We start from the raw sequence: 23,163 nt of genomic DNA on the forward strand, positions 1-23,163 counted from the left end.
TAAACCCATTTACAACCAACAATATCAGTCTCAGGTGGAGGATCAACTAAGTCCCAGGTTTGCTAAGAGAGCAGTGCATCCATTTCATCCTGCACGGCCTTCGCTCATTCGGGGTCCAGAAGAGCTTGATGATGATTGAGAGGAACAGATGCAACAGATAATGCTAATACAAAATTCTTCATATTTGCACCAATTCTTGCCTCGGAAACAAACTGAGAAATATGATGAAGTGTACATTGCCTTTTTCCTTTCCGAAGAGCAATAGGTAAATCATCATCAACAAGAGAATTGTCAGTAGGTTCAAGAACACTCACCTCAGGAGAAGCTGATGGCACGGGCATACAGTTGGGTGGAGCTCGATGTGTGTACACCACAGGAGGATGTTTGTAACGGGACGGAGTCGGGCTGGGAACAAGAGGCTCAAGATGAACCGACTCTAATGGAAAAGGGGGAACAGGAAGAGGGAATGAATCACCTTGACTAGCCTGTATTGGAGAAGTACTAGAAAAATATGGGACAGACTCAAAAAATGACACATCTGCACTGACATACTCTCTCTGGGATATGGGATCATAACAACGATATCCTTTTTTATGCTTAGGATACCCAACAAAAAACGCATTTTATAGATTGGGAAGACAATTTATCTCGATTGGGACCAAGCTTATGAACAAAGCAGACACAACCAAACACCTTTGGTGAGACAGGGAAAAGAGGAGCTTCAGGTCTGAGAATTTGAATGGGAATATGATCCCCCACTGAGGTTGAGGGCATACAGTTTATTAGGTATCCCGCTATTAGAACTGCATCTCCCCAGTAAGATGCAGGCATATTAGACTGAATCATAAGGCAACGGGCAATATTGAGAATGTGTCTATGCTTGCGCTCCGCTACTCCATTCTGTTGCGAGGTATGAGGACAGGAGGTCTGAGGTTGGATCCCAAGGTTTTTGTAAAATTGTAATAGGTCAGAGGATTTGAATTCAAGAGCATTGTCAGTGCGAACAACTTTGACGCAATAATTAAACTGAGTTTTTATTTCAATAATCAAGGATTTTAAAATAATGAGGGCTTCAGCCCTATCTTTTAACAAGAATACCCAAGATAATCTAGAAAAATCATCTACAATGACTAAATAATAACGACACTTAGAACGACTAAGAATTCGACTTGGACCCCAAACATCAACATGAAGAAGATCAAACAAATTTTGACTCAAGGGACTTTGACTAGACGAAAATGAACTCCTATGATGCTTCTCAAGCTGACACGCTTCACACAGCAGAGTTGTGGACGGCGAGATGTGGGGAATAACTCTACGCAATTTAAGCAATGGAAGATGACCAAGACGATAATGCCAAAGCAGCGGACTAGAAGATGACTCAACTGTGGAATGAGCAGAGCCAACGGGTTGATGTAGATAGTAGACTCCACCTTCCTTATATCCTCCACCAATCGTCTTCCCTGTCAGCAAGTCCTGAAAAGTGCAACAAGCAGGATCAAATATTACTCGACAATTTAATTGTTTCGCAACACGACTAACAGATAACAGATTTTGAGGGAATGAAGGAGCATGGAGAACATTTGATAACTGAAGAGTAGGGGAAATGGAGATATTTCCCTGGCCAACAATGGGAGAGGAACTTCCATCGGCAAGAACCACCTTTTTATGGTTAGCAACACTATCCAAATTGAAAAAATCACAAGCATTTCCACACAAACGTTGAGATGCCCCTGAATCAATAATTCACCTACTACCTTGGCAAGATAAATTATCACTTGCAGAACATGCAACATCAGCCACAGGAGGACTAGACAGACGATGTGTCAACAAATCATCATACTCAGCACGAGTGAGTGTAACCGAATCATTAGGACGAACAACAGGAGACTCGGGTTTGGCAACTTGAGCTGTAGGAACAACTTTAGCTGAATGTGCAGGGGGTCGCCCATTCTTGTCAAAGCATCTATATATCTTCTAAATGTCCAAATCTTCCGCAGTAGGAACACTGAAGTTTGCCACGTTCTCCTATGCCTCAACCACATCCCCGTCCTCATGTATTAGGAATAAAACCTCGGCCTCGACCATAGGAGACAGACATAGCAGGTTTGTGAGTCCGACTGGGATTAGGGAAGAGACATGGCAAGCCTACTCAGTCGATTGTATGCCTCAGCAAGAATGGGAACATCGGATCCTGTCAACATCTGAACTTTGGCAACTGAGAATTCAGCTGACAGGCCAGTAAGAAACCGTGCGACCATGGTGTGCTCCTGGTGTAACCTCTGGTTATCACAGCATAATGGTCTATGTGCATTTAGTCTCTCAAACGCGGCTTTCACAGAGGCATAGTACTGGGCTAGAGATTGCTCTCCTTGTTGCAACTGATAGATCTCCTGTTCCACTTGAAAAATACGACTTACATTAGTTTTTTGTGAGTAAGTATCTCGCAAATTATCCCACATTTGTTTTGCAGTTGTGTAATAAATTAGCCCATCAGCGACCGAAGGTTGCACACTATTCATAATCCACGACATGACTATATCATTGTCCTCTTCCCATGTTGCATATTTTCCAGTTTTGTCTTTAGGCTCACTTTCTAACAAAATATGTTGTATGCGATGCCCTGATACAGACATCATGAACGTACGAGACCATCTAGCATAGTTGGTCTCATCGAGTTTTACAGATGATCCATAGGAGAATGGATTTGCAAAAGCCTTATACTCAGTGGCTGAGTCGTTCTTCAATTCAGTTTTCTGCGTTTCAGCCATGGAATAGGGTTGTAGATGTGTCTCACTTCACAGACACTCCCACACACACAATTTGCTGCAACAACTATATATCTGACCAACACCGAGATGCAATTATAACACCAATAAATCTGATCAAATTTAAGAGACGCTGATCAGTTCTGGTTTTCCACACCGATCAATCAGCTTTAAGAGGCGCTGATCAGATCTGATTTTCTACACGATCGGTAACTTCAACACTAATAGGTCTGATCAGATTTAAGAGACGCTGGTCAGATCTAACTTTCCACACGATCGACAACTTCCATTGTCTTATTTAAAACACCACCCACAAACACTTCCATCGACTTAACAGATCTGATTTAAATCACAAAGGGAAAGGCTGCAACACGTAGCATGAAACCCACAACCACGACAAGAAGTTTATAATCATCCAAAACTGAACGCAGACTTGTATCATAAAAAAACTGTCATTCACCCTCAGATCGATACCCAGATCTGAACACACACAATTAAAACTGTATCATACCTCACTAGATCGACTCCAAGCAGCAACTGCAATCTTGGTGTACATACCTGATAACCACGACGCAGAGATCACATGCTTGCATTCATCGACTGGCCTCCACTCCGATGTCGACAGCAAATCTATCCTCTACGACACACCAAGAACAAAGATGATGCACAGATCTGCAATCCCTCTGACGCGTAAACCTATTTGAGGAGGAACTTGATCAGATCACACGCCCAGATCTGCAACCTGCTCTGATACCATGTTGAAGTTGGCGGCTAGGGTTTTCAAGTAAACAAGAGGGAGAGAAGAAGAGAGAGAGAGAGAAGAATAGAAATCGTTATTTCTCATTAGGGCTAATCTCACTTAAATAGAGAGATTAGCCAGCAACAAAGAATGTACAATAATACCCTTAAGAATAATAATTAAATACCAGGGACCCGACCCACTAGATAGTTACTGCTTCTCAACATATAGCTCAAAAAGAGAAAGAGAGAGAGAAAGAGAAGGAAAAAGAGAGAAGAGAGAGAAAGAGTGAGAAAGAGAGGGAAGGAGGAGGAAGAAGAAGATGAGCATAGAGGAGACCCTCTTCACATCCAGCCATCCGGTGGTTCAACCATCTATTTCTAGTTTTCTCTCAATCTACGAATAAGGTAAGGGTTCCTTCTCTTGTTTCGAATGAGAAAAAGAACATGGATTGGATTTTCATACAAGATTTTAGTGAAAATCCATGAAAAAAGAGTAAATCTGAATATTTACTCTCATATGCCACGGATGGGATTAACAAACTTCCCATTTTGAGGCTTACTTTTCTTGAGAATATATATATATATATATAAAGTACCGCAGATCCCTAGAGCTAGACCGATCTGCCATGTTTTTAACACGTGCATATCTCGTCCAGATCTAGAGCACTGTAGTTTGGAAAGAAGCATGTATGCGATCTGAATATAGTTGTACCCTTTGTATGCATATTTTCTGCTTATGACTATTCTTATGATAAAAAAGAGTTTTTACCATGATAGGAACGGTTCATTTAGTTGCATGTTTCATAGCAAATGGTTGTGTATTGGGTTTATGTGGAAGCTGAAAAATCTGCATATGCATGACTGTGAATTGGTATTCATATGCATACATGAACATAAAATCTGAACTTGTATGAATTTTAGAACCTGATTAGTTCTTGCACATTTGAAGTTTGGCATATTTTTTTTGTGTAATGTTGCTAGGATGGCTGGCAGTCCAGCCGAGCTGGGCTCGGTTGGGCAGGTCCATCACCTGCCAGGCCCTAGAAGACCTACACAGGTCCGGCCTATGCCAGGTGTTTGCAGGGATTTTAAAACCCTAATCGACCGCCAGTCGGCAGCCCAGCCAAACCAGGTTCGGCTGGCCTGTCAGGCCTTGAGATCTTGTTTAGGCCCAACCATTTGTCGGCTGGGCATGGTATTAAAAAAAAAGGGGGAAGTTTTATGGGGTATATATTTCAGCCTGTATGTGCTCGATTCACGGACTGTCTGAATACAAAATCATGTGATTCTTTGACTGCTAAAATGGGACTGTTCAAGCTTCGAATTTTGTGGTTTATATCCAGATTTATGTGTAGTTGAGGTTCAGTTTCAAGCATGACAAATGTTCATATTTTTACACACGAAATGCATTGATTTGAGCATGCAAAAATTCAACTAAATGAACTAAATTTTCCAGGTTTGCTGAATGTATTAGATTTGACTTGAGGCATGCTAAGAACCAAGTTTTTCGCATGCTTAGACTTGATATATCATGCTTGATCAAGATATTAATGCAAATTTACTTTCATGTGCATGTGCAAACCTGAAATTTATGTGTTTTGGTGCGTGCATAATTGCATGAGTGTTCACATGTTTAGTTGAGACGATTCATTAATGAAAGCATGAAAATGACATGATTTTGTGAACACACACATATGAATATTGTTGTTCATGCACATCCCTAAATTAGCATATATTATTGTGCATTGAAAAGAATGCATAAGTGACATGTTTTTTATGATTTTTGCATATTGATGCATTGATGATCAAAAGTGTATCATCGTAGGCCGTATTAGCCTTAGCATGTGTTGCTCCTTGTTTAGTTGTTTATGCATGGCAAAAATCAAACTTGATATTATTATTCGAATTGCATTGCTCTATGTTGTCACGGGTTGTGGTCCCGTGATGGTTTTACGTGTTGATTTGCGAAATGTGTTATTGATTTTGCAAGTTATTTGCAAAATAAAAAAATTGAAATAAATAAAAAGATAAAAGAAGAGAACAATATAATTTATGCTTCATCGACGTCCCTTCTTTAGTATGGGAATCCTGGACTTACGGTTTTGGGGAACCGTGAGGATACTAAAACTCCGTGTGCGTTGTTGTGCCCCTGAACTCAACTAGATGGTTCACCTCTCGGCTACAGTTTTAGGAAGATTCCATCATTTTACTTAGGAGTGGTGTGTAGACACAACTGTTGTTTTTGGTATACCAAGAAAGTGACATTAGTGGATGCTGATTTTCATAATGTTCCGGCATTAGATGTTGATTTCTAGTGTTCCGATTGATGGTGTTGATTTCTGATATCGATCGATGATTGAATGTGGAACCCAGTAATAAAATATAAATTGTGCTAAGCTATAATTGGACACCTAAGTTGACCTCAAAAAAATTTACCCGTTTTGAGTATCCACAGGCAACAATAATAAAAAGAGGAACTAAAATTTGTATGCATTTAATAGCGACATGCATATAAAAGAACTTTGATAAAAGATAATAATTTAATCATTTATTCATGCATGTGTACTGAATTCATGCATATTCTTGTTATGCATTAGATCATGCATATTTACTTGTTCTCTTGTGCTAAATTAATAATTGCATAATATTTGTTCCCTACTGCATGATAAATATTCTTTATTGCTTAATTGATGTTTCCTATTGATAATAATTGTTCTCTCTTGCTTAACAATTGTTCTTTATTGCTTGATTTATTATTTGGATTATGAATTTGTCATAATTGCATCTTTCTAAAATGTTGCATGATTTTTATTTATGTTCTTTTTACTTATTTGATTCATTAGAGGGACCTAAACTCAGAATCTTTGATTCTGATACCTCTACTATTGTGTTTTTATAGTCTCTGAGGCCCAGTGAGGGGAACTGCTATTGCGAAGAGCTACGAAGGCTGCATGACTACTTGACAGATTCTTTTTGGGATAACGTAGCTTCATATTTTTGCTTTATTTATATTCTTTTGCACATGCTTTTAGACTATATGAATTCAATTAATAAAGTTGGTTTGGATGATGGCAGTAGTATAAAATCTCTTGTGGTTGTAGATGTGTTATAATTGTAAAGGCCTCGGGTCTCTGAAAATGTTTTCGCAAATGTTTAAAAAAAAATTATCACTTTTTAACGGGTATGAGTTGGGGTCGTTACATAAGCAACCTAGGAAACGGGGGGGAAGCGAAAAAAGAAAAAAATAATAATAAAAATACAAAAAGAAAACTAAAAAAAAGGGAAAAAGCAAACGAGAAGCACGCTTCCCATAAAAGGGAAGCACGTTTCCCATAAAAATTTGGCACTTTCCAGTGCGTTTCGGAAGCACGGCGTTTCGCACTTCTGAAACATGCTTCGGGGAAGCATGCTTCACCACTTAGCTAGGTGTTTCCGGTAACTCTGAGACAAAGAGTCTATAAAGTAAAGATTTCTCTTCCTATGGCCTTGCTTAATCCGCTTCTCAAACTGAAGATCCTGCACAACACAATCCTTAGATGAGAAAGATATTTCACAACCATAGTCGGCAATTTGAGAGACCGAAAAAGGTTTAAATTTAATTTGGGGACAACCCTAACTTTCAAAACAAGAAAATTTTGAAAGTTTTTAAAGTTCCTATACTTTTGATTTCCAAAAGAGATTCCATCGGCGGTAGAAACATAAGACAAGTTTGAATTGGTGCATATATCGGATAAATCACTTTCATGAGGGGTTATATGAAAAGATGCTCCCGAATCTAAAATCCATGAATATGTACCGAGTGAAGAGAAGGAGGCAATGGCGGCACCCGATTTAGATGATGTAGCTTTAAGAATTTGTTAAAGTGCCACAAAAATTTGACCAAGTGTGTCTTTAAGATCACCCTCACTTTTGCTTTCTTCATCCTTCTTGCGAGTACATTCTTCAACGAAAGCAAGTTTATACTTGAAGGTTCCATTCAACTTAGGACAAGCGGGTTTAAAACTTTAATGTGCCCTCGCTCATTACAATGATGACAAATAATCAATTTTCTTCCACTACTATAATTATTATTATTATTGTAGTTGTTTTGCCTCCCAAAGTGTGGAGGCTTATAAGTCTTAATATTTTTACTGGGTTCAAATACCGCTAACACTTTATCACAACTTTTACTCATTCCAAGACGAGTTTCTTCTTGAACAATTTCGGCAATAGCATCCTCATGAGGGAGAGGAGTAAATCTATATAGAAGAGAAGATCTAACTTGCTCAAATTCAGGAGGAAGCCCATACAAAAATTAAAAGAATCACTCTTGTTCCATTTGTTTTTGCCTAAGTTCCACATCTTCAATGGCAGCTCACTTAGGCTCCAAAAGTGCAAGTTCTTCCCATAGTCAATGCATTATAAAAATCTTAGATACTTAAGTCCCCTTGCTTGGTAGTCCTAACTTTTTCTTGCAAAATATATGCTCTTACAAGATCCTTTTGGGTATATATATCCTTCATGAAAAACCAAGCTAAGCTCCATTCGCTTTTCGAAATTTAGCAATATTAGCACATACCTTAAGATCAACATTGTTTATGAAACATGGTTGCTCTTTCAATCATCCATTTACTTATGATAATCCTCAGTGGCCTTGACATGAGCATTTCCCTCTAGAGCCTTTTCTTGTCCTCCTTCTAGTTTGAGCTTGAGTTGGGGTTCGGGGATTGTGCCCATGAGATAACCCCAAAGCTTCTTTCCCTTGAGATTATTCTCCACGGCAGAAGCCCACATCATGTAGTTTTTCCCATTGAGTTTGGAGAGGTCGATTTTAGTATCCATTAGTGAGGAGAGAGAAGAAATGAGAGCACAAACTTTTAGAAAACTTTGTCACGAATACAAACACTTGATAGCAACCTTCCACAAGTCCAAGATCACAATGGCTCTGATACCATGTATTGAAATACGCAGAAGCACAAATACTAGCAACCAAGGGCTTACAAGATCACACTTACACATGTGCACATGCAGAAGTTCACTACGAAACTAAACAAAAGCCAATAAGGCAATAACGAAAGTATAAAAAATATAGGATATTATTCACCAAATGTTTAACACAAGCATTAAAGAACAAGGAGGTTTTAACCCCTAATTATACACAAAGAAACCCAAGTAGGAGGGGTTGTTGGGAGCTCCAAAGAGTTGTTGGGAGCTCCCAACGGTCATATTTATGACAGTTGGGCACCCCCAACAACTCTTTGGGCCAATGACTAAAGAGCCCCTAGTCTTTAGATAAAAGACAAAAAATAAATAAATAAATAATAAATAAAAATACTAGAAACTATTATCCCTAATGGATATTTTATTACAAGGGGAAAGACCAAAATACCCCTGACTCGAAACAAAAATTAAATACATATAATTTAACACCCGCACCCAAGTTTTTTTAAACTTCCATGTCACACCCCTCTTTTTATATTTTTTTTCAAATCTACTCTTTCTTTTTTCTTCCTTTTACCCTTTTCTTTTTTTGCTTTTTCCTTCTTTTTCTTCCTTTCTTCTTTCTGTTTATTTCTATTCTTTACATGTATGCTTGTATTTTTATATATTTATATGTTCAATATTATGCAATTTTAGAAATTTTATGATGTTATATTGAATTACACACTTATACTTCATTTATAGCTATAATCAATTAATCATATGTTTTCAATTAAATTTAACTATTTATTGCAATATTTCTGCTTTTTTTTTATTCTTTTGGTTTAGCAGGTTCTAGCTAGTCCCTTTAGGGGTCTTCTGACTTTTGACAACTTTATATATATATATAGGGGTGCACAATGAGCCGAGCTAGCTCAAACTCGACTTGTTTAAGCTCGGCTCAAACTCTGTTACAACCTGAGATCCACGCTCCAAATCCTAGATGCCACCTATTGCCCATAGGGGGCAATTCCAACTTGTGTGTGGGGTCCATTATGATGATATGGCAGCTGATATGACTTTTTTAATGGGTGATAAGTCAGAGATCCAGAGTCCAAGGCAGGAGAAGGAGAAACAGGAGCGAGATCCATCTAGGGGTGAGTGGGAAAATCATAAGGGACGTCCACCAGTCTAGAAGGTGATTAGAGTTAATTAAGCAGTTAATTAATTATGAAAGAGTACTTAGTTGATTTGTTCTTTTGAGGAGTCCTGTCATAGGAAGGACTCTAGAGTCCTTACTCAGTCTTTATTTTTTAATAAGAGACTTTATGCTTTGTGATAGGGTGATTGGATATGGACTCTATCCCAAGCCTCCTATTTATAAATAGAGGTCTGGGATTCTCCTTATTATGGAATAAGATATTGAAGTTTCTCAATCTCTCTCTCCCTCTAACTATCTCTCGCTTTCTCCAACCTCATGTTTCTCCCTCTCTCCTCTCTGTGATACCTATGATACCAGGCTTCCCTAGGTTGGTCATTCATTCATTCCAAGGACCCAAGCCCTTCTTATACCCATATCTTCGTTGTTGAGTGATCCTGACGTAGGAACTCTATCGGACGTAGTTTTGTTGATCAATCATCCGCGTAGCTTTGTCCCTGATATTTATATATTCCCTAGACCTTTATCATACCCTAGTGTTAAAATGTAATATATATATAGAGAGATACATATACATTTATATCTTATATATATGTCTATGTATCTATATATATATTTAATTCTTGTAATACCCATAAGGGGTAAAATAGTCTTTTCCTTATTTCATGCATATTCTTTTTTAATATGCTCTTTTCTTTTTTTATTTCTTTATTTCTATTCTTTTTGTTTTTTATTTTTTACTTTTTTACTTTTTGTCTTTTAGCCATAGAGGGGCTCACACATCATATAGATGTTGGAGCCCCTTCAACGGTATGATTGTTGGAGGGGCTCCAACATCTATACGAGGGAGCCCCTCCAAGGGTCCTCATTTGTATATAAATAGGGGGGGGATTCCCCCGTTTGTAATTGTAAGCTTTTGTAAAAGCTCTCTCACTTATTCATTAAAAGTTCTCTTTATTTTATGCCTTTGTGCATTTGTATTTTTTTGTGAGTGTTCATCTTGTACCTTTGTGCACACATTTCATATTGAGAATTTAGTGCCTTTGTGCACAGTCTTTTTGAAGACATTTTCACATGGTATCAGAGCTTGGTCTTTAGAAGAATAGCTCATGTATTGCGTTATCATAGTGGTTGCCTCGAACATCGTGCTTATTCTTCATTTTTGTATTTTGGGGTGGAAAGCTCTTGCAATTTACTTCTAGTGAGACACACTACAACAAGTAAGCTTAAAGAAGACCCGTTGTGGTAAGTTTTCCAATTAAGAAGACTTTTTATCATAAAAGCCTCTCAATGGGGAAAAAGAATTCTCATTTTTCCCTTGGATTCAAACTCAATGGGTCAAACTATCATGTTTGAGCCAGTAATATGGAAACTAATATCAAAGGAAAAGGGCTTTAGGGCTAAGTCAAAGGTACGATTCCGGAACCCGAACAAAAAATTACTATTATTGAAAAAGAAGAAATTAAGGTTCTTGATTGAGAAGAAAGAGAGAAAGCTTTTGAAGAATATAACAAAAAACATGAAGAATGGAAAATGAAGAACTACAAAACCCTTTCACAGATTTTTTCTACCGTGGAGACTAGAATTAATGCCAGTATTTTGAAATTTAAAAAGGCATTTCAAGTTTGAGAATATCTTGAGAGGATGTATACCTCGAGAGATTTATCCCATAAATATTATCTTAAAAAAAACATTGACTCTTCAACAAGGAAAAATGTTTATTAGATAATACTTTGTCGAATTATCATCCATTTGGGATGAACTTGCCCTCCTTGAACCAAAATGGAGTGGAGAAGTCATTAAGCTACGACACAAGCAATTAGAAGAAGATCACTTCTTCCGTTTTTTGAATGGGCTTAGACCCGAATTCGAGCAAACTAGATCTTCTCTTCTATCTTCTTTTACCTCTTCACTATTGAGCTAAGTGGACAAGAAACTAGATTGGGAATGAACAAATCCAATCAAAATGTGTTGGTCGTGCCTTCAACCAAAGATGATAATGAATGAGCTTATGTCGTTTCTAGACCGGAGAATAATTTGAACCTATAAACCCCCTCACTTCAATAAATTTCAAAATCAAGAAGCAATAGAAGATGGTGATCAAAATGGTGGCCAAAATGAAAGATACCAAGGAAGAGATTATGGTAAAATCATTTATCATTTTTGCAAAGAATCGAAACACATTAAACCGGTTTCACCAAAATGGAAGAAGGTAGCCATGTCTACAACATTTCAACCACATAAGGAGGAGGGTCCATCTACTTCCAACAATGGAGCGTTATCACTAAATCAAATTATATAAGCTCTTCAACCTCTTCTCAAGGGATCCATTTCAGGAGCCGCCATGTCAATCTTCTCTCCTCCCAGTAAGACTTCTTGGTTTTTAGATTCGGGTGCTTCCTTTCATATGACTCCAAATATTTTTTCTCTTTCCGAATACATAAAAAATATATCTCCTTTTGTTTCAACCATAGATGGCGCTTCTCTTGAAATCAAAGGGATTGAAAATTTTGAAAATCAAGGATTTTTATTCCCAAAATTATATTTATACCAAAATTAAATTTAAATTTGCTTTCGGTCTCTCAACTCTCAGACTATGAGTGTGACGTCAAATTCTCGTCAAATAAATGTTGGATACAGGATCGCCGGTCCGAAAAGTTGATTGGGTAAGGCTCTAGGAAGGAAGATCTATACTACATGGAATTTCTTCAAATTTCAAAACACTCTTTTTGTAACATTGCCCAATATAAAGATATAAATTTTTGGCATAAACGTCTTGGGTATCCCAATATTACCAAACTCTCTTATTTACATTTTGTTAAAGATCTTTGTAAAAGAGATTTCACTTGTAATGATTGTATTCTTGGAAAAATGAGAAGCTTGCCGTTTGATTAAAGATTTATGTTTACAACCAAACCTTTTGAACTTGTGCATTCGGATATGTGGGGACTGACACATGTTATATCTAAAAAAGGATTCCCTTATTATGTCACTTTTATTGATGACTACTTTAGATATTGTTGGATATACTTTCTTAAGCATAAACATGAGGTGTTTGCATCATTCAAAAATACTACATGATGATTAAAAATCAATTTAATGGTAACCTAAAGATTCTTAGAACCGACTCTGCAGGTGAATATCTTTCAAATGAATTTAAAAATTATCTTGAAATTAATGAAATTGTTTATCAAAAATCGTATCCCAAAACACCTCAACAAAATGGTTTAGCCAAAAGAAAACATAGACACATATTTGAAACCACTAGAATCTTGCTTATTTCTCAAAAATTCTTAAAAGATTTTGGGCCGAAGCGGCACTTGCATCCGTTTATCTTATAAATCATCTTCCCTCAAAAAAATTTAAATAAAATATCACCTTTTAAAATTGTATATCAAAAAGAACTTAACTACAATAGATTAAGAGTTTTTTGATGCAAATATTTTGTTCTTACCGATAAAAATGAAAAACTTTCACCAAAAGTTATTCCTTGTGCATTTCTTGGATATTCCAAAACACAAAAAGGTTTTAGATGTTATGATGTCAAAAATGATAAATTATATGTTTCTAGAAATGTAACCTTTTTAGAAAGTGTTAGTGGTTTTGAAGAATATAAACCTCATAGAGATAATATAGATTATTCTTTTTTGTTTGAATTGTTATCAAAAAATGATGATGTATCTAGTGATGATGAAATGATATATGATGCTCCTAGTAATGATGAAAGTATACAAGAGAGCAATGATTCTCATTTTCGAACTCTTAAAAAACATACCGAAATGGGAACATCCAATGAACCTATTACCTATACCCATAGAGATAGAAACACTTTTAGAAGTGTAATTGAAAAGTATACTGAATCTAGTGAACCTATTTCCATAAATAATCTAAATCATCGTAGAACTGAAAGAGCTAGAAGAATTCTTTCTAGATTTAAATCCTACGAATCTTTCTCACCTAAACATAGAGCATGCCTTAGTGCTATTTATTCATATGTGAAACCTAAAAATTTTGAAGAAGCCAAGAAAATTGTAGAATGAAGAGATGCAGTGGAAAGTGAACTTAAAGCTCTTAGAAAAGCCAAAACTTGAGAATTTCACGATCTACGTAAAAGTAAGAAGACAATAGGATGTAGGTGGGTTTTTAAGGTCAAGACTAAGAGTGACGGGTCTCTTGAAAGATATAAAGCTTGTCTCGTTACCAAAGGATATAGTCAAGAATATGGAATAGATTACAATGAAACTTTTGCTCCTGTTGCACGTATGGTCACTGTTAGGTGTCTTATTACTATTACCTCCATTAAAAAATGGAACATATATCAAATAGACGTTAAAAATGCATTTTTAAATGGAGACCTAAATGAAGAAGTCTATATAGATGTTCCTTCAGGTATGGATGTTCCTAAAGGAAAAGTCTTCGTCTAAGAAAAGCTTTCTATGGTTTAAAACAAGCTCTCAAGGTTTGGTATGATCGATTTAATAATTTAATGATAGAAAATGGTTTTATTTCATGTTATACTAACATTGCCTTGTTTGTCAAGAAATTTAATATAAGAATTGTAATCTTGTTATTATATGTTGATGATATGCTAATCACAGGTGATGATACTAAAGGGATTAAGAGTATCAAGTCCACATTAACAGAAAGATTTGAAATGTCATACTAAGGTTTTCTAACATATTTTTTAGGCATTGAAGTTGCCTACTCTCACAGGAGTTATTTTTTGTCTCAAATTAAACTTGCTCGTGAGATTATTGATAGATCAGGAATTACAAATGATAAAATTTATAAAACTCCTGAAATAGTAGGAACAAAAATAAAAATTGATGATGGGGTTTCTCTAGAAGATCCCACCCCTTACAGGCAACTTGTTGGATCTTTGATGTATCTTAGCATCACTAGACCTGATATCTCTCATGTTGTACATGTTGCAAGTCAATTTCAGCACGCTCCTACATCAGTTCATATAACTGTCATCCTTCAAATTATCAGATATATGAAGGGGTCCATAAACAAGAGAGTATTTTTATTCTCATCTTCTGAATTAAATTTAGTTGCTTATACTGACTCTGATTTGGGAGGTGATCTAAATAACCGTCACTCAACCACTGGTTTTTATGTATTCTTAGGTGAATCATTAATTTCTTAGAAATGCAAGAAGCAATAAAAAGTGTCTATGTCATCTATTGAGGCCGAATACCGAGCCATGACAACTACGATCATGGAGATTGTTTGGATTCGGCGTCTGCTGGAAGATATTGAGGTTTATGTTCAAGGACCCATGAAGTTGTGTTGCGATAATAAGAGTACAATATATATTGCCAAGAAGCACACTTTTCATGAAAGTACGAAGCATATCGAGATATACTGCCACTATGTTAGAGAAGAATATCTAAAGAAAGTCATAGATACTACCTTATATAACATAAAAATATCAACTGGCAGAATTTTTTACTAAGACACTTTGTTCCCCTAGATTTAATTTTCTTCTTGGCAAACTTTCGGTCATTACACCGTAAGTTTGAGGGGGGATGTTAAAATGTAATATATATATATATAGAGAGAGAGAGAGACATATACATATATATCTTATGTATATGTATATGTATCTATATTTAATTCTTATAATACCCACTAGGGGTAAAACAATCTTTTTCTTATTTTACACATATTCCTTTTGAATGTGCTCTTTTCTTTATTTCTATTCTTTTTATTTTTTATTTTTTTACTTTTTGTCTTTTAGCCATAGAGGGGCCCATGGGCCCCTCCAACGGTCAATAATATGATTATTGGAGGGGCTCCAACGTCTATATGAGGGAGCCCCTCCAAGGGTCCTCATTTGTATATAAATAGGGGATTCCCCCCTTTGTAATTGTAAGCTTTTATAAAAGCTCTCTCACTTATTCAATAAAAGTTCTCTTTATTTTATGCATTTGTACTCTTTTGTGAGTGTTCATCTTGTGCCTTTGTGCATGCATTTCATATTGAGAATCTAGTGCTCTTGTACACCGTCTTTTTGAAGACATTTTCACACCTAGGACCAGTCCCTAAAGCTGCCTAAGCCATCTAGACTAAGACCGCATTCGAAGGAGCAGTGAAGTCCCGTTCTGTGGGCTGTTTTGCCTCCTCCGGTCTCCTACACATACCCTAACCATACTTGAACGTGTAGACACCTTTAAGACCTCCCTAGACCTGGTACACAACCCCTGGAACTGATCCCAGCCTTAGCCAAGACCCTACCCACGTTCGGCACCCAAAACACCAAAATCACACCTTGCTGATTCGGCAAAACGTGTAGTTTTTACCGTTTGAGCATCCCAACCACCAAACGACCTATTTTAGTGATCCCTAACCTCCAATAGCCTATCCTAACCCTGACACACGTCCTTAGGTGTCCAAGAAGCCCTTGGTTCAGTCTATATCATATATGAACCCAAACACTTTCTCGATAAGCCTCCTAAGTCATTTTTTGCTTACTCGATACTAACTTTGACTAAACCTAGACCTAATCGAGCTCACCTAAGCCCCAAACCTAACCTAGGCCCACCTAGAACACAACAAACTCATTCGGGTAGATAAACAAGCCAAGCTTGAGCACAAGTGGAAGCTCGGTACACATAAACGATACGAGCTTGATCTCGATTAAGCTTGATTAGCCCGATTAAGCTCGGTTTGTGTAGTTATATGATGCACCGAGTATAGTATATGTACCATTTATGTTAGCATAATTAACACATTAGACGAGTTTACTTATGTGGCTAGGGTGTTAACCCTCTCTGAGGAGGTGCGCAGTACGAAACCCATTGTCTACACTATACTTTAAGTATTTCTTTTAAATAAAAAAAATGCTCGGCTCGAGCCGAGCCGAGCCAAGATAGAGTTCGACTCGAGCCAAGTTTGGACAAAAGTTGTTCAAGCTCGGCTCGAGCTCGAGCGGAAATTGAACAAATTACTTTTTGGAATGAGCCGAGCCAACTTGAGCTCAGCTCGTGTGCACCCCTATATATACACCCAGGTTTCAACTCTAAACAAGAGTTGAATTAGACCTGGATTTGCTTTGACCCAAGTTTGTTTAAGTTTGTTTCAGACCTAGGTCAACACAGACCCAGGTCTGACAGTTTATCAGACTTGGGTCTTGGCCCAGATTTGAAGAATCGAACTAGACCTGGGTCAAGACCCAAATCGTAACTTGGTCGGGTCATGTCAACTTTATGTTTTATATAAAATATGCAAAGATATGTACATAATAATGTGTATATTTTATAGTATATTACTAATTGTATACAATATGCATTATATTGATATTTTTATAATATGTTTGTTGTATAATTTTATTAATATATGTATAATCAACCTTTTATGTATAATATACATAATATGCAATTATATTTCATATAATATATGTAATTATATACAAAATATATAATATATGTATCTATATACATATGTATATTGCATAGATGTATGACTTGGCCAAGTCAACCTATGACGTGGCCGAGTCATGCCAAAACTCGGCTGGGCCAATAAGGGAACAAGTTGGGCGAAGTTACTGAGTTGACTCGGCAGGTTTTTAAACACTGGTCCAACTAGACCTGGGTCAAGACCTAGGTCTGGAGAGTTGAACCAGATCGGGGTTGTGACCTAGGAGAGAGAGAGAGATGCAAGGAATGACATGTTTGTGAATTAGTCCTGTTCTAGAAGGGTATATTGGTCCACTTTGTTTTATGTTAATTAGTCATAATGTATTCTAGTTGAGGGTAGACTTGTCTTTTGTCTAACCCTATTGTAACACACAAAAACCAGTGGGTATGTGAGCCCACAGCAGATGGGAAGGGAACCCTCAAAAACCAGACAATAGGGTTAGACATTATTTTTGTATACATATATTTAATTTGTTATATATTAATCAAATGGGAAGGGAACCCACAGAAGCAAAATCGTGGGATTGATTGCACTCTCTCTCTCGTTATCTACCTTTTCCAGACACAGTCCTTCATGACATCCTTGATGAGACACATTTCCATGTATGGCATTGACAGTTGGTTTTGGGTGCTCAAAAAATTAATTTAGCTACAGCAGGCATGTTTTAGTCAACATAAAAAATGAGCAGCTTGCTTTTTCTCTCATTGACTGTTAGACTCAATATTTCTAAAAAGGCCCTAAGAATCATCCAGTTGTGACCCATCTGCACTAAGGATGCCATACCTAACACGAGCAAGTCATCCACATATTGTATCAAACAAAGGGGCTTCATTTCTGGTGGCTGAAGGCCAGTGATAAAACCATAATCAGTAGCATTCCTCATTGTTGCCACCAACCATTCACAGCCTAAGTTGAAGAGTAAGGGAGATAGGGGGCATCCTTGGCACAGCCACCTTTTCACACTAATTGCAGGATCTTTCTTTACTGAAATTGAAGTCATAGTGAGCAACTCCTTTATCCACATCATCCACCTTGTGCCGGATCCCATACAATCAAGGATGTGAAAAATTATTACATCAACACAGATGTGGGAACAAGACATGATGTGGATATGTTTGGCATGGCACAGCAGTTCTAAAAAACAAGGACACCGGATTCGACTCTGTGTGTGTGTGTACACAAAAGCAATAAAATATGAATACCATTTCAAGTGCAGATGCCTGAACAACAGCACTACAATTAGAAAATTAGATAAAGTTGACGAGACAATGTTCACTATGACATTGGTTTGACTGTCGATAAGTTTCCCATTGCAAACAATACCTAAATCCTAACACATACTGGATCATTGGTAAAAAATAAGGTCTGATTAAGAATTTGGGTCAAACCCATAGGATCCTATTAGTATACAGAGCTGGGCATGGTTTATGAAATTTCATACCAAACCCAGGTCTAACTTGAATTCCAATTAAGATCTGCAATTTTTCAATGTAAAAAACATAAAAATTATTATTTTACTTGGCATGGACCAGGTCTGGTTCATTATTCGATCCAAGCACAGTTTTCCCAATGGTAGATCTGGTTCGACCTGGTTCCAGCATCTCAAAGACTGATGCAGGTCCAGCCCCACCCAGTTCAGGTGAAGGTCTGACCCATTGATACCCCTAGGGTGGAGCAATTGGGTTCTCAAATATAGTGTTATAGGTTTCAATGTCACTCCAAAAGTGATGGTGGAGTCCTATTGTCTAGGTTGGTAACCCAACATTACAGCAACCTGGCATCCCTTCGGACAGGTTCTCCGTTATTACGAAATTCATAAATTAAAAATGATATTGATAATAGGGATAGTATTGAATACATATATAACAAATGCTAGGAAGTTAGATTTTACCACCCCATACCTGTTGAAGACCATTACATACAGACAATTAACTAAAGCATAACGATAAGTTGAAGTATAATCTTACTGCTCATAACTTGCAACAAAATATATCATAAAATGATAAAATAGGAGACTGGATATCCATTAGCATAGTATAACATAAACAATTAGGAAGACAATAAAAATCTGAGTATTCCATTCAAAGATCCTGAACTATTCTACTTTAGTTATTTTCTAAGAATTCTCTATCTCCTTGATTTTCTTGATTCCTGCATTATATGTTTGAGAATAGGATTGAGAACTTTCTCCAACTTCAATGGTGGTAGAGGATTTAAATCTTCGTCCTGTATGTTCCTCAACAATGTCTCTAGGTGCTTTCGCCTCCCTACTCCTTCCTTGCTATTCCACTGTCTTTTTTGCTTGTGTATGGAGTAAAACATAAATGCATGAACCTACAAATTCTTTCACACCACAAAACAATGTGCATCTCCTATAGAAAACCTTAAAATAAAACAAATGAAACTTACCTATTGTCTTACCTAAATCATAGACAAAGCTTCCTGAAGCATGATAAAAGCACCAACTACTTCAAATGTTGAAGATCCTAAAGAGAGACAGATTTCTTTTTCTATGTTCAAACATGAAAATTGGGGCAAAAATAACTCTATATCAACTTTGAATTCTAATCTAAATGTTACGGAATGGGAAGAAACAAATATGCGCTTGTACAACATTCAATTATCCATGTTCTATGACAAATTCCCCTTTTTTAAAATAGATTGGCTAGGCATATTGTATCAAAAAATTACATCATTGGATAATATTGCAAAATGCAATGAGCTTCTGAACACATCAAATGGTCCAGAAAAGCACTAAATTTTGCATGGGAATCAGTGGAATCTAAGCCTCAAAAACAGTTAACTGAAAGAGATTTTCTGAATGAGATATGTCAAATAAATTAATAGGTATATGGAGTAGGAAGGACCCAATGACAGGTTCCCAGAGTTGCAGGGCATTAATGCACCAGAGAAACTTAAATCAAGTTTTGATATGTTATGCATTTGCGTTGATTAAATACTGCATCAATATATCTCTAGTAAAGGCCCTAAAAGTAACATATCTGCTTCTAGAAACAAAAGCCAGGTTTTGACTGCTTTCCTTGTGCCTCTAACTGATCTGTTAAAGATCAACCAAAAGTTGACAACAGATTCAGAACTTACAATGATTGTGATTTAATAATTAATGTGTATTTTTTTATATAAGCAATAGTACCCCGCCTATAGAATTGCATGTATACTATTGGAGACAGCTGCACAATTTCCTGGATTGCTACTCTAGTCCAGCATAAAGAATTTTTTTTCACTTGAAAGTATATAATACTTCAGAAACCTTCGTAGATTTTAGAAACCACAATGCATTGATACAATCAGAATGGATGATCTACATATCAAGGATCTGATAATTCGAAACAATCATCAGTTAGTAGGCTCAGGAGTGTAATCTAAGAGTGGACAATAATGAAAAAGGAGAACTTACTTCTCCTCTAACTCCTTGAAGCATTTTGACTTTGCTTCCAACTCCACGAGTTCAAGATTTGCTTCAGCACATTGTTTCTCAATTTCCTTTATTGCTGCTTCAAGTCGTTTTTCTTCCTCTTCAACCTTCAAGAGCAATAAACTCATACTAAAAGGAGGTGATAATATCAACACAAAGGAATGTCATCGAAGACCTTTTTCATAATGTGTATATGCATGTGCATATGCGTGTATGTGTGTTTCTGTACAAGTTTTCAAATGGAACCTTCATTTTCTCTTTCCGAAAATCAGACTCGCTCAGAACATCAGGTGATTCTCCCTCAAGCCGTTGAAGACAGGCTTCATAGGCTTTGATGTCCCTGTTAACATCTTCAACCTCTTCATCCAGTTTATTAGACAACACTCGCATGCACTCCAAACATAAGGGCTGATCAACCTGAAAAAAGAAACAAAAAGTTACCTTTAATTAACAAGACAGGAAGATTACCCAGCAAATGACAGAAGCTCCTCCATAAAGGATAGGCACATACAAAGTCATCAAAGCTTGCACATAACATTCATTGATGACAATGGAGAGAAGAGGCCCTTTTTCCTTTTTCGGTTAGAAAGAGACCAAGATAATTTAAACACTAAAATGACTTCCTCATTTAGGCAGTGTATATTGACAACCATTTCCTTTTCTTTTTCCTGATAAGGAGTCGTGTGTTTTTTTTTATACGCAAGCTGGGGTTAGGCAGACCCCTACCAGCTATACAACTATACCATTGGGTTTTGAACCTGTAACGTCCCAACACAAGGTGACATGCAGTAGCTGCTCCTACCAGACAAGCGGAGACCCTGTTGGTGAGTCTTTTGTGTTTCTGATAGGCACAAATAACAGTTTTTCAGCCTAAAGCAAGGAATAATAAAATCAACCAGAACACTGTGAGAGCATGAATTATAGAACAGTGGCTATAAAAGTCAACCACAGCCATAAACCAGAAAAAAAAGACGAAAAACTGGACTAAGCTTTGTTACATCAATGAACTAAACACATCAGAAACTAAAACTGAACGGTTTATGCCCTAAGGCATCATTAAAGGAAGAAGTCCGTGTGGTAAAAACTGTAGCTAGTGGATAATCTTCCATCGGCATAATTAAAAGGAAAAAAGAGCACCTGGACAACACATACATGACTAACCTCACATAAGATAATAGCATGGACTTCCTCTTTTCACACCACACAACATTGCCAATACCTGTGTTTGTGTCGTTGCAATCTCAAATGCACGCTTCAGGACAGTTATGCTTGAGTGGAACCCAGCATTGCTAGTATACGATGGGCTAATAGGGCTTGCACTGGCTGATGGTGAATGTTGTCCACCACCTTCAGATGTAGATTCACCCTTGTATATGGATGCTGCAGCTGGTGGCAACACCACAAATGATTCCTCCATTGCCTTCCCACTTTGGCTTTCTGCTGTAGAGTTTGTGCTGAGTCCAGAGCCTCTTTCTGATGGAACAGACTGACTAGTGGGATTAGCAGCACCTGAAAGGGCATTACTAGAGAATGCAGTTCCACTGCGAGGACGAGGAGGAATTCCAGGTGCCTGATTCTTTTGCTTCGGTAAAATGACAAAAGAATGATCCATGCGAGTTGAAGCCAACATGCTCCCTGCTCCTTGAATTGAGGATGCTTGCAACCCTGAAGGTAAATATTCTCAAATCTAACACGATACTTCTCATGATGGTTATCAAATCCATTTCAGCAGGAAAATGCAATCAGATAAAATACACAACAGGCATAATTCATGTTGATTGAGTTGAATAAGATGAACAAAAAGCTGAAATAGTAAATAACTGGTGTGATACTCAAAATAGCAGAATAACATACCTTGCGGAAAAAAAAAATCTCTTTGCAACTCTATGAACATTACTCAACAGCTATCCAGATTGTTGCAGGGGAAGATTAAAAAGACACTAACAGTATAGAACTCATGATATACATAGTTAGCATCAATCTTATGAATGACATCTGCATTATTTCTCAACTTGATATCAGTCGAGAATACGCAGAGCATAGTTTGTAAAACCCCATGACTCATGACTTGGCTGGGTCATGACAACTTTATATTCTTATGTAAAATATATAAAACATATGCATTGACATCAGTAAAAAATGTCCACCAGCAAGACCCAGGAAGGCACCGTGCACGGAGATCTTTCCATAACTATTTTTTGCAATATGTTTATTTTATATTACATAACTAAGATATGTAAATATATCCTTTAATTTATAATAGATTATATCGTCTGGTAGGGATGTCAATAACTTTATTATAAATTCCAATGAAATAATCTTCACCTTCAACCTTTAACCAGTCCCTCCATCAACGTGCTTAAAATGTCACACAAAAAGTTACAACAAACCAAAAAAAAGGAACTGTCACTGTAAACTAATGTCTGCAACAAGTAACTCACGAAGTGCATGGGTTATCATATTTGTCGCATTCACAATGATAGAAAAGCTCCATATTCTGCTTCTGCATATGGATTTTTCCACCAGACTGCACCATGTAATCTTTTCCGCCAAATCATAGATTTTAAGAGTCATCATGTATGGCTAGTCAACATCAATGTATCCTAATATGGATCAATCATTTATGTGTTGCTCTGAATTCTTGATAAAAGTAATTCCATGTGAAAGCACCTCCTTTAGATACTTTCAAAGCCTTAAAAATAGACAGCAGAAGATGAGTGCATAAAAATAGTCCACCA

At 36.9% G+C, this 23,163-nt stretch overlaps 1 protein-coding gene across 1 annotated transcript in view; it reads right to left on the reverse strand.

The window, feature by feature from the left end:
• The window catches only part of ATG6 (AUTOPHAGY 6), a 37,544-nt gene that overhangs the window by 13,121 nt on the left and 1,260 nt on the right, over nt 1–23,163 (reverse strand). The window contains exons 2-4 of the mRNA XM_090002230.1: nt 21,645–22,090; nt 20,672–20,842; nt 20,408–20,532 (exon numbers count right to left, since the gene is read on the reverse strand). Coding sequence (XP_089858356.1) covers nt 20,408–20,532; nt 20,672–20,842; nt 21,645–22,090 — 742 coding nt within the window. The remainder of the gene's footprint in view (nt 1–20,407; nt 20,533–20,671; nt 20,843–21,644; nt 22,091–23,163) is intronic.

This window comes from Nuphar pumila, chromosome 4 (genome assembly GCF_984573655.1).
Source record: "Nuphar pumila chromosome 4, dmNupPumi1.hap1.1, whole genome shotgun sequence".
Lineage (NCBI taxonomy): Eukaryota > Viridiplantae > Streptophyta > Magnoliopsida > Nymphaeales > Nymphaeaceae > Nuphar > Nuphar pumila.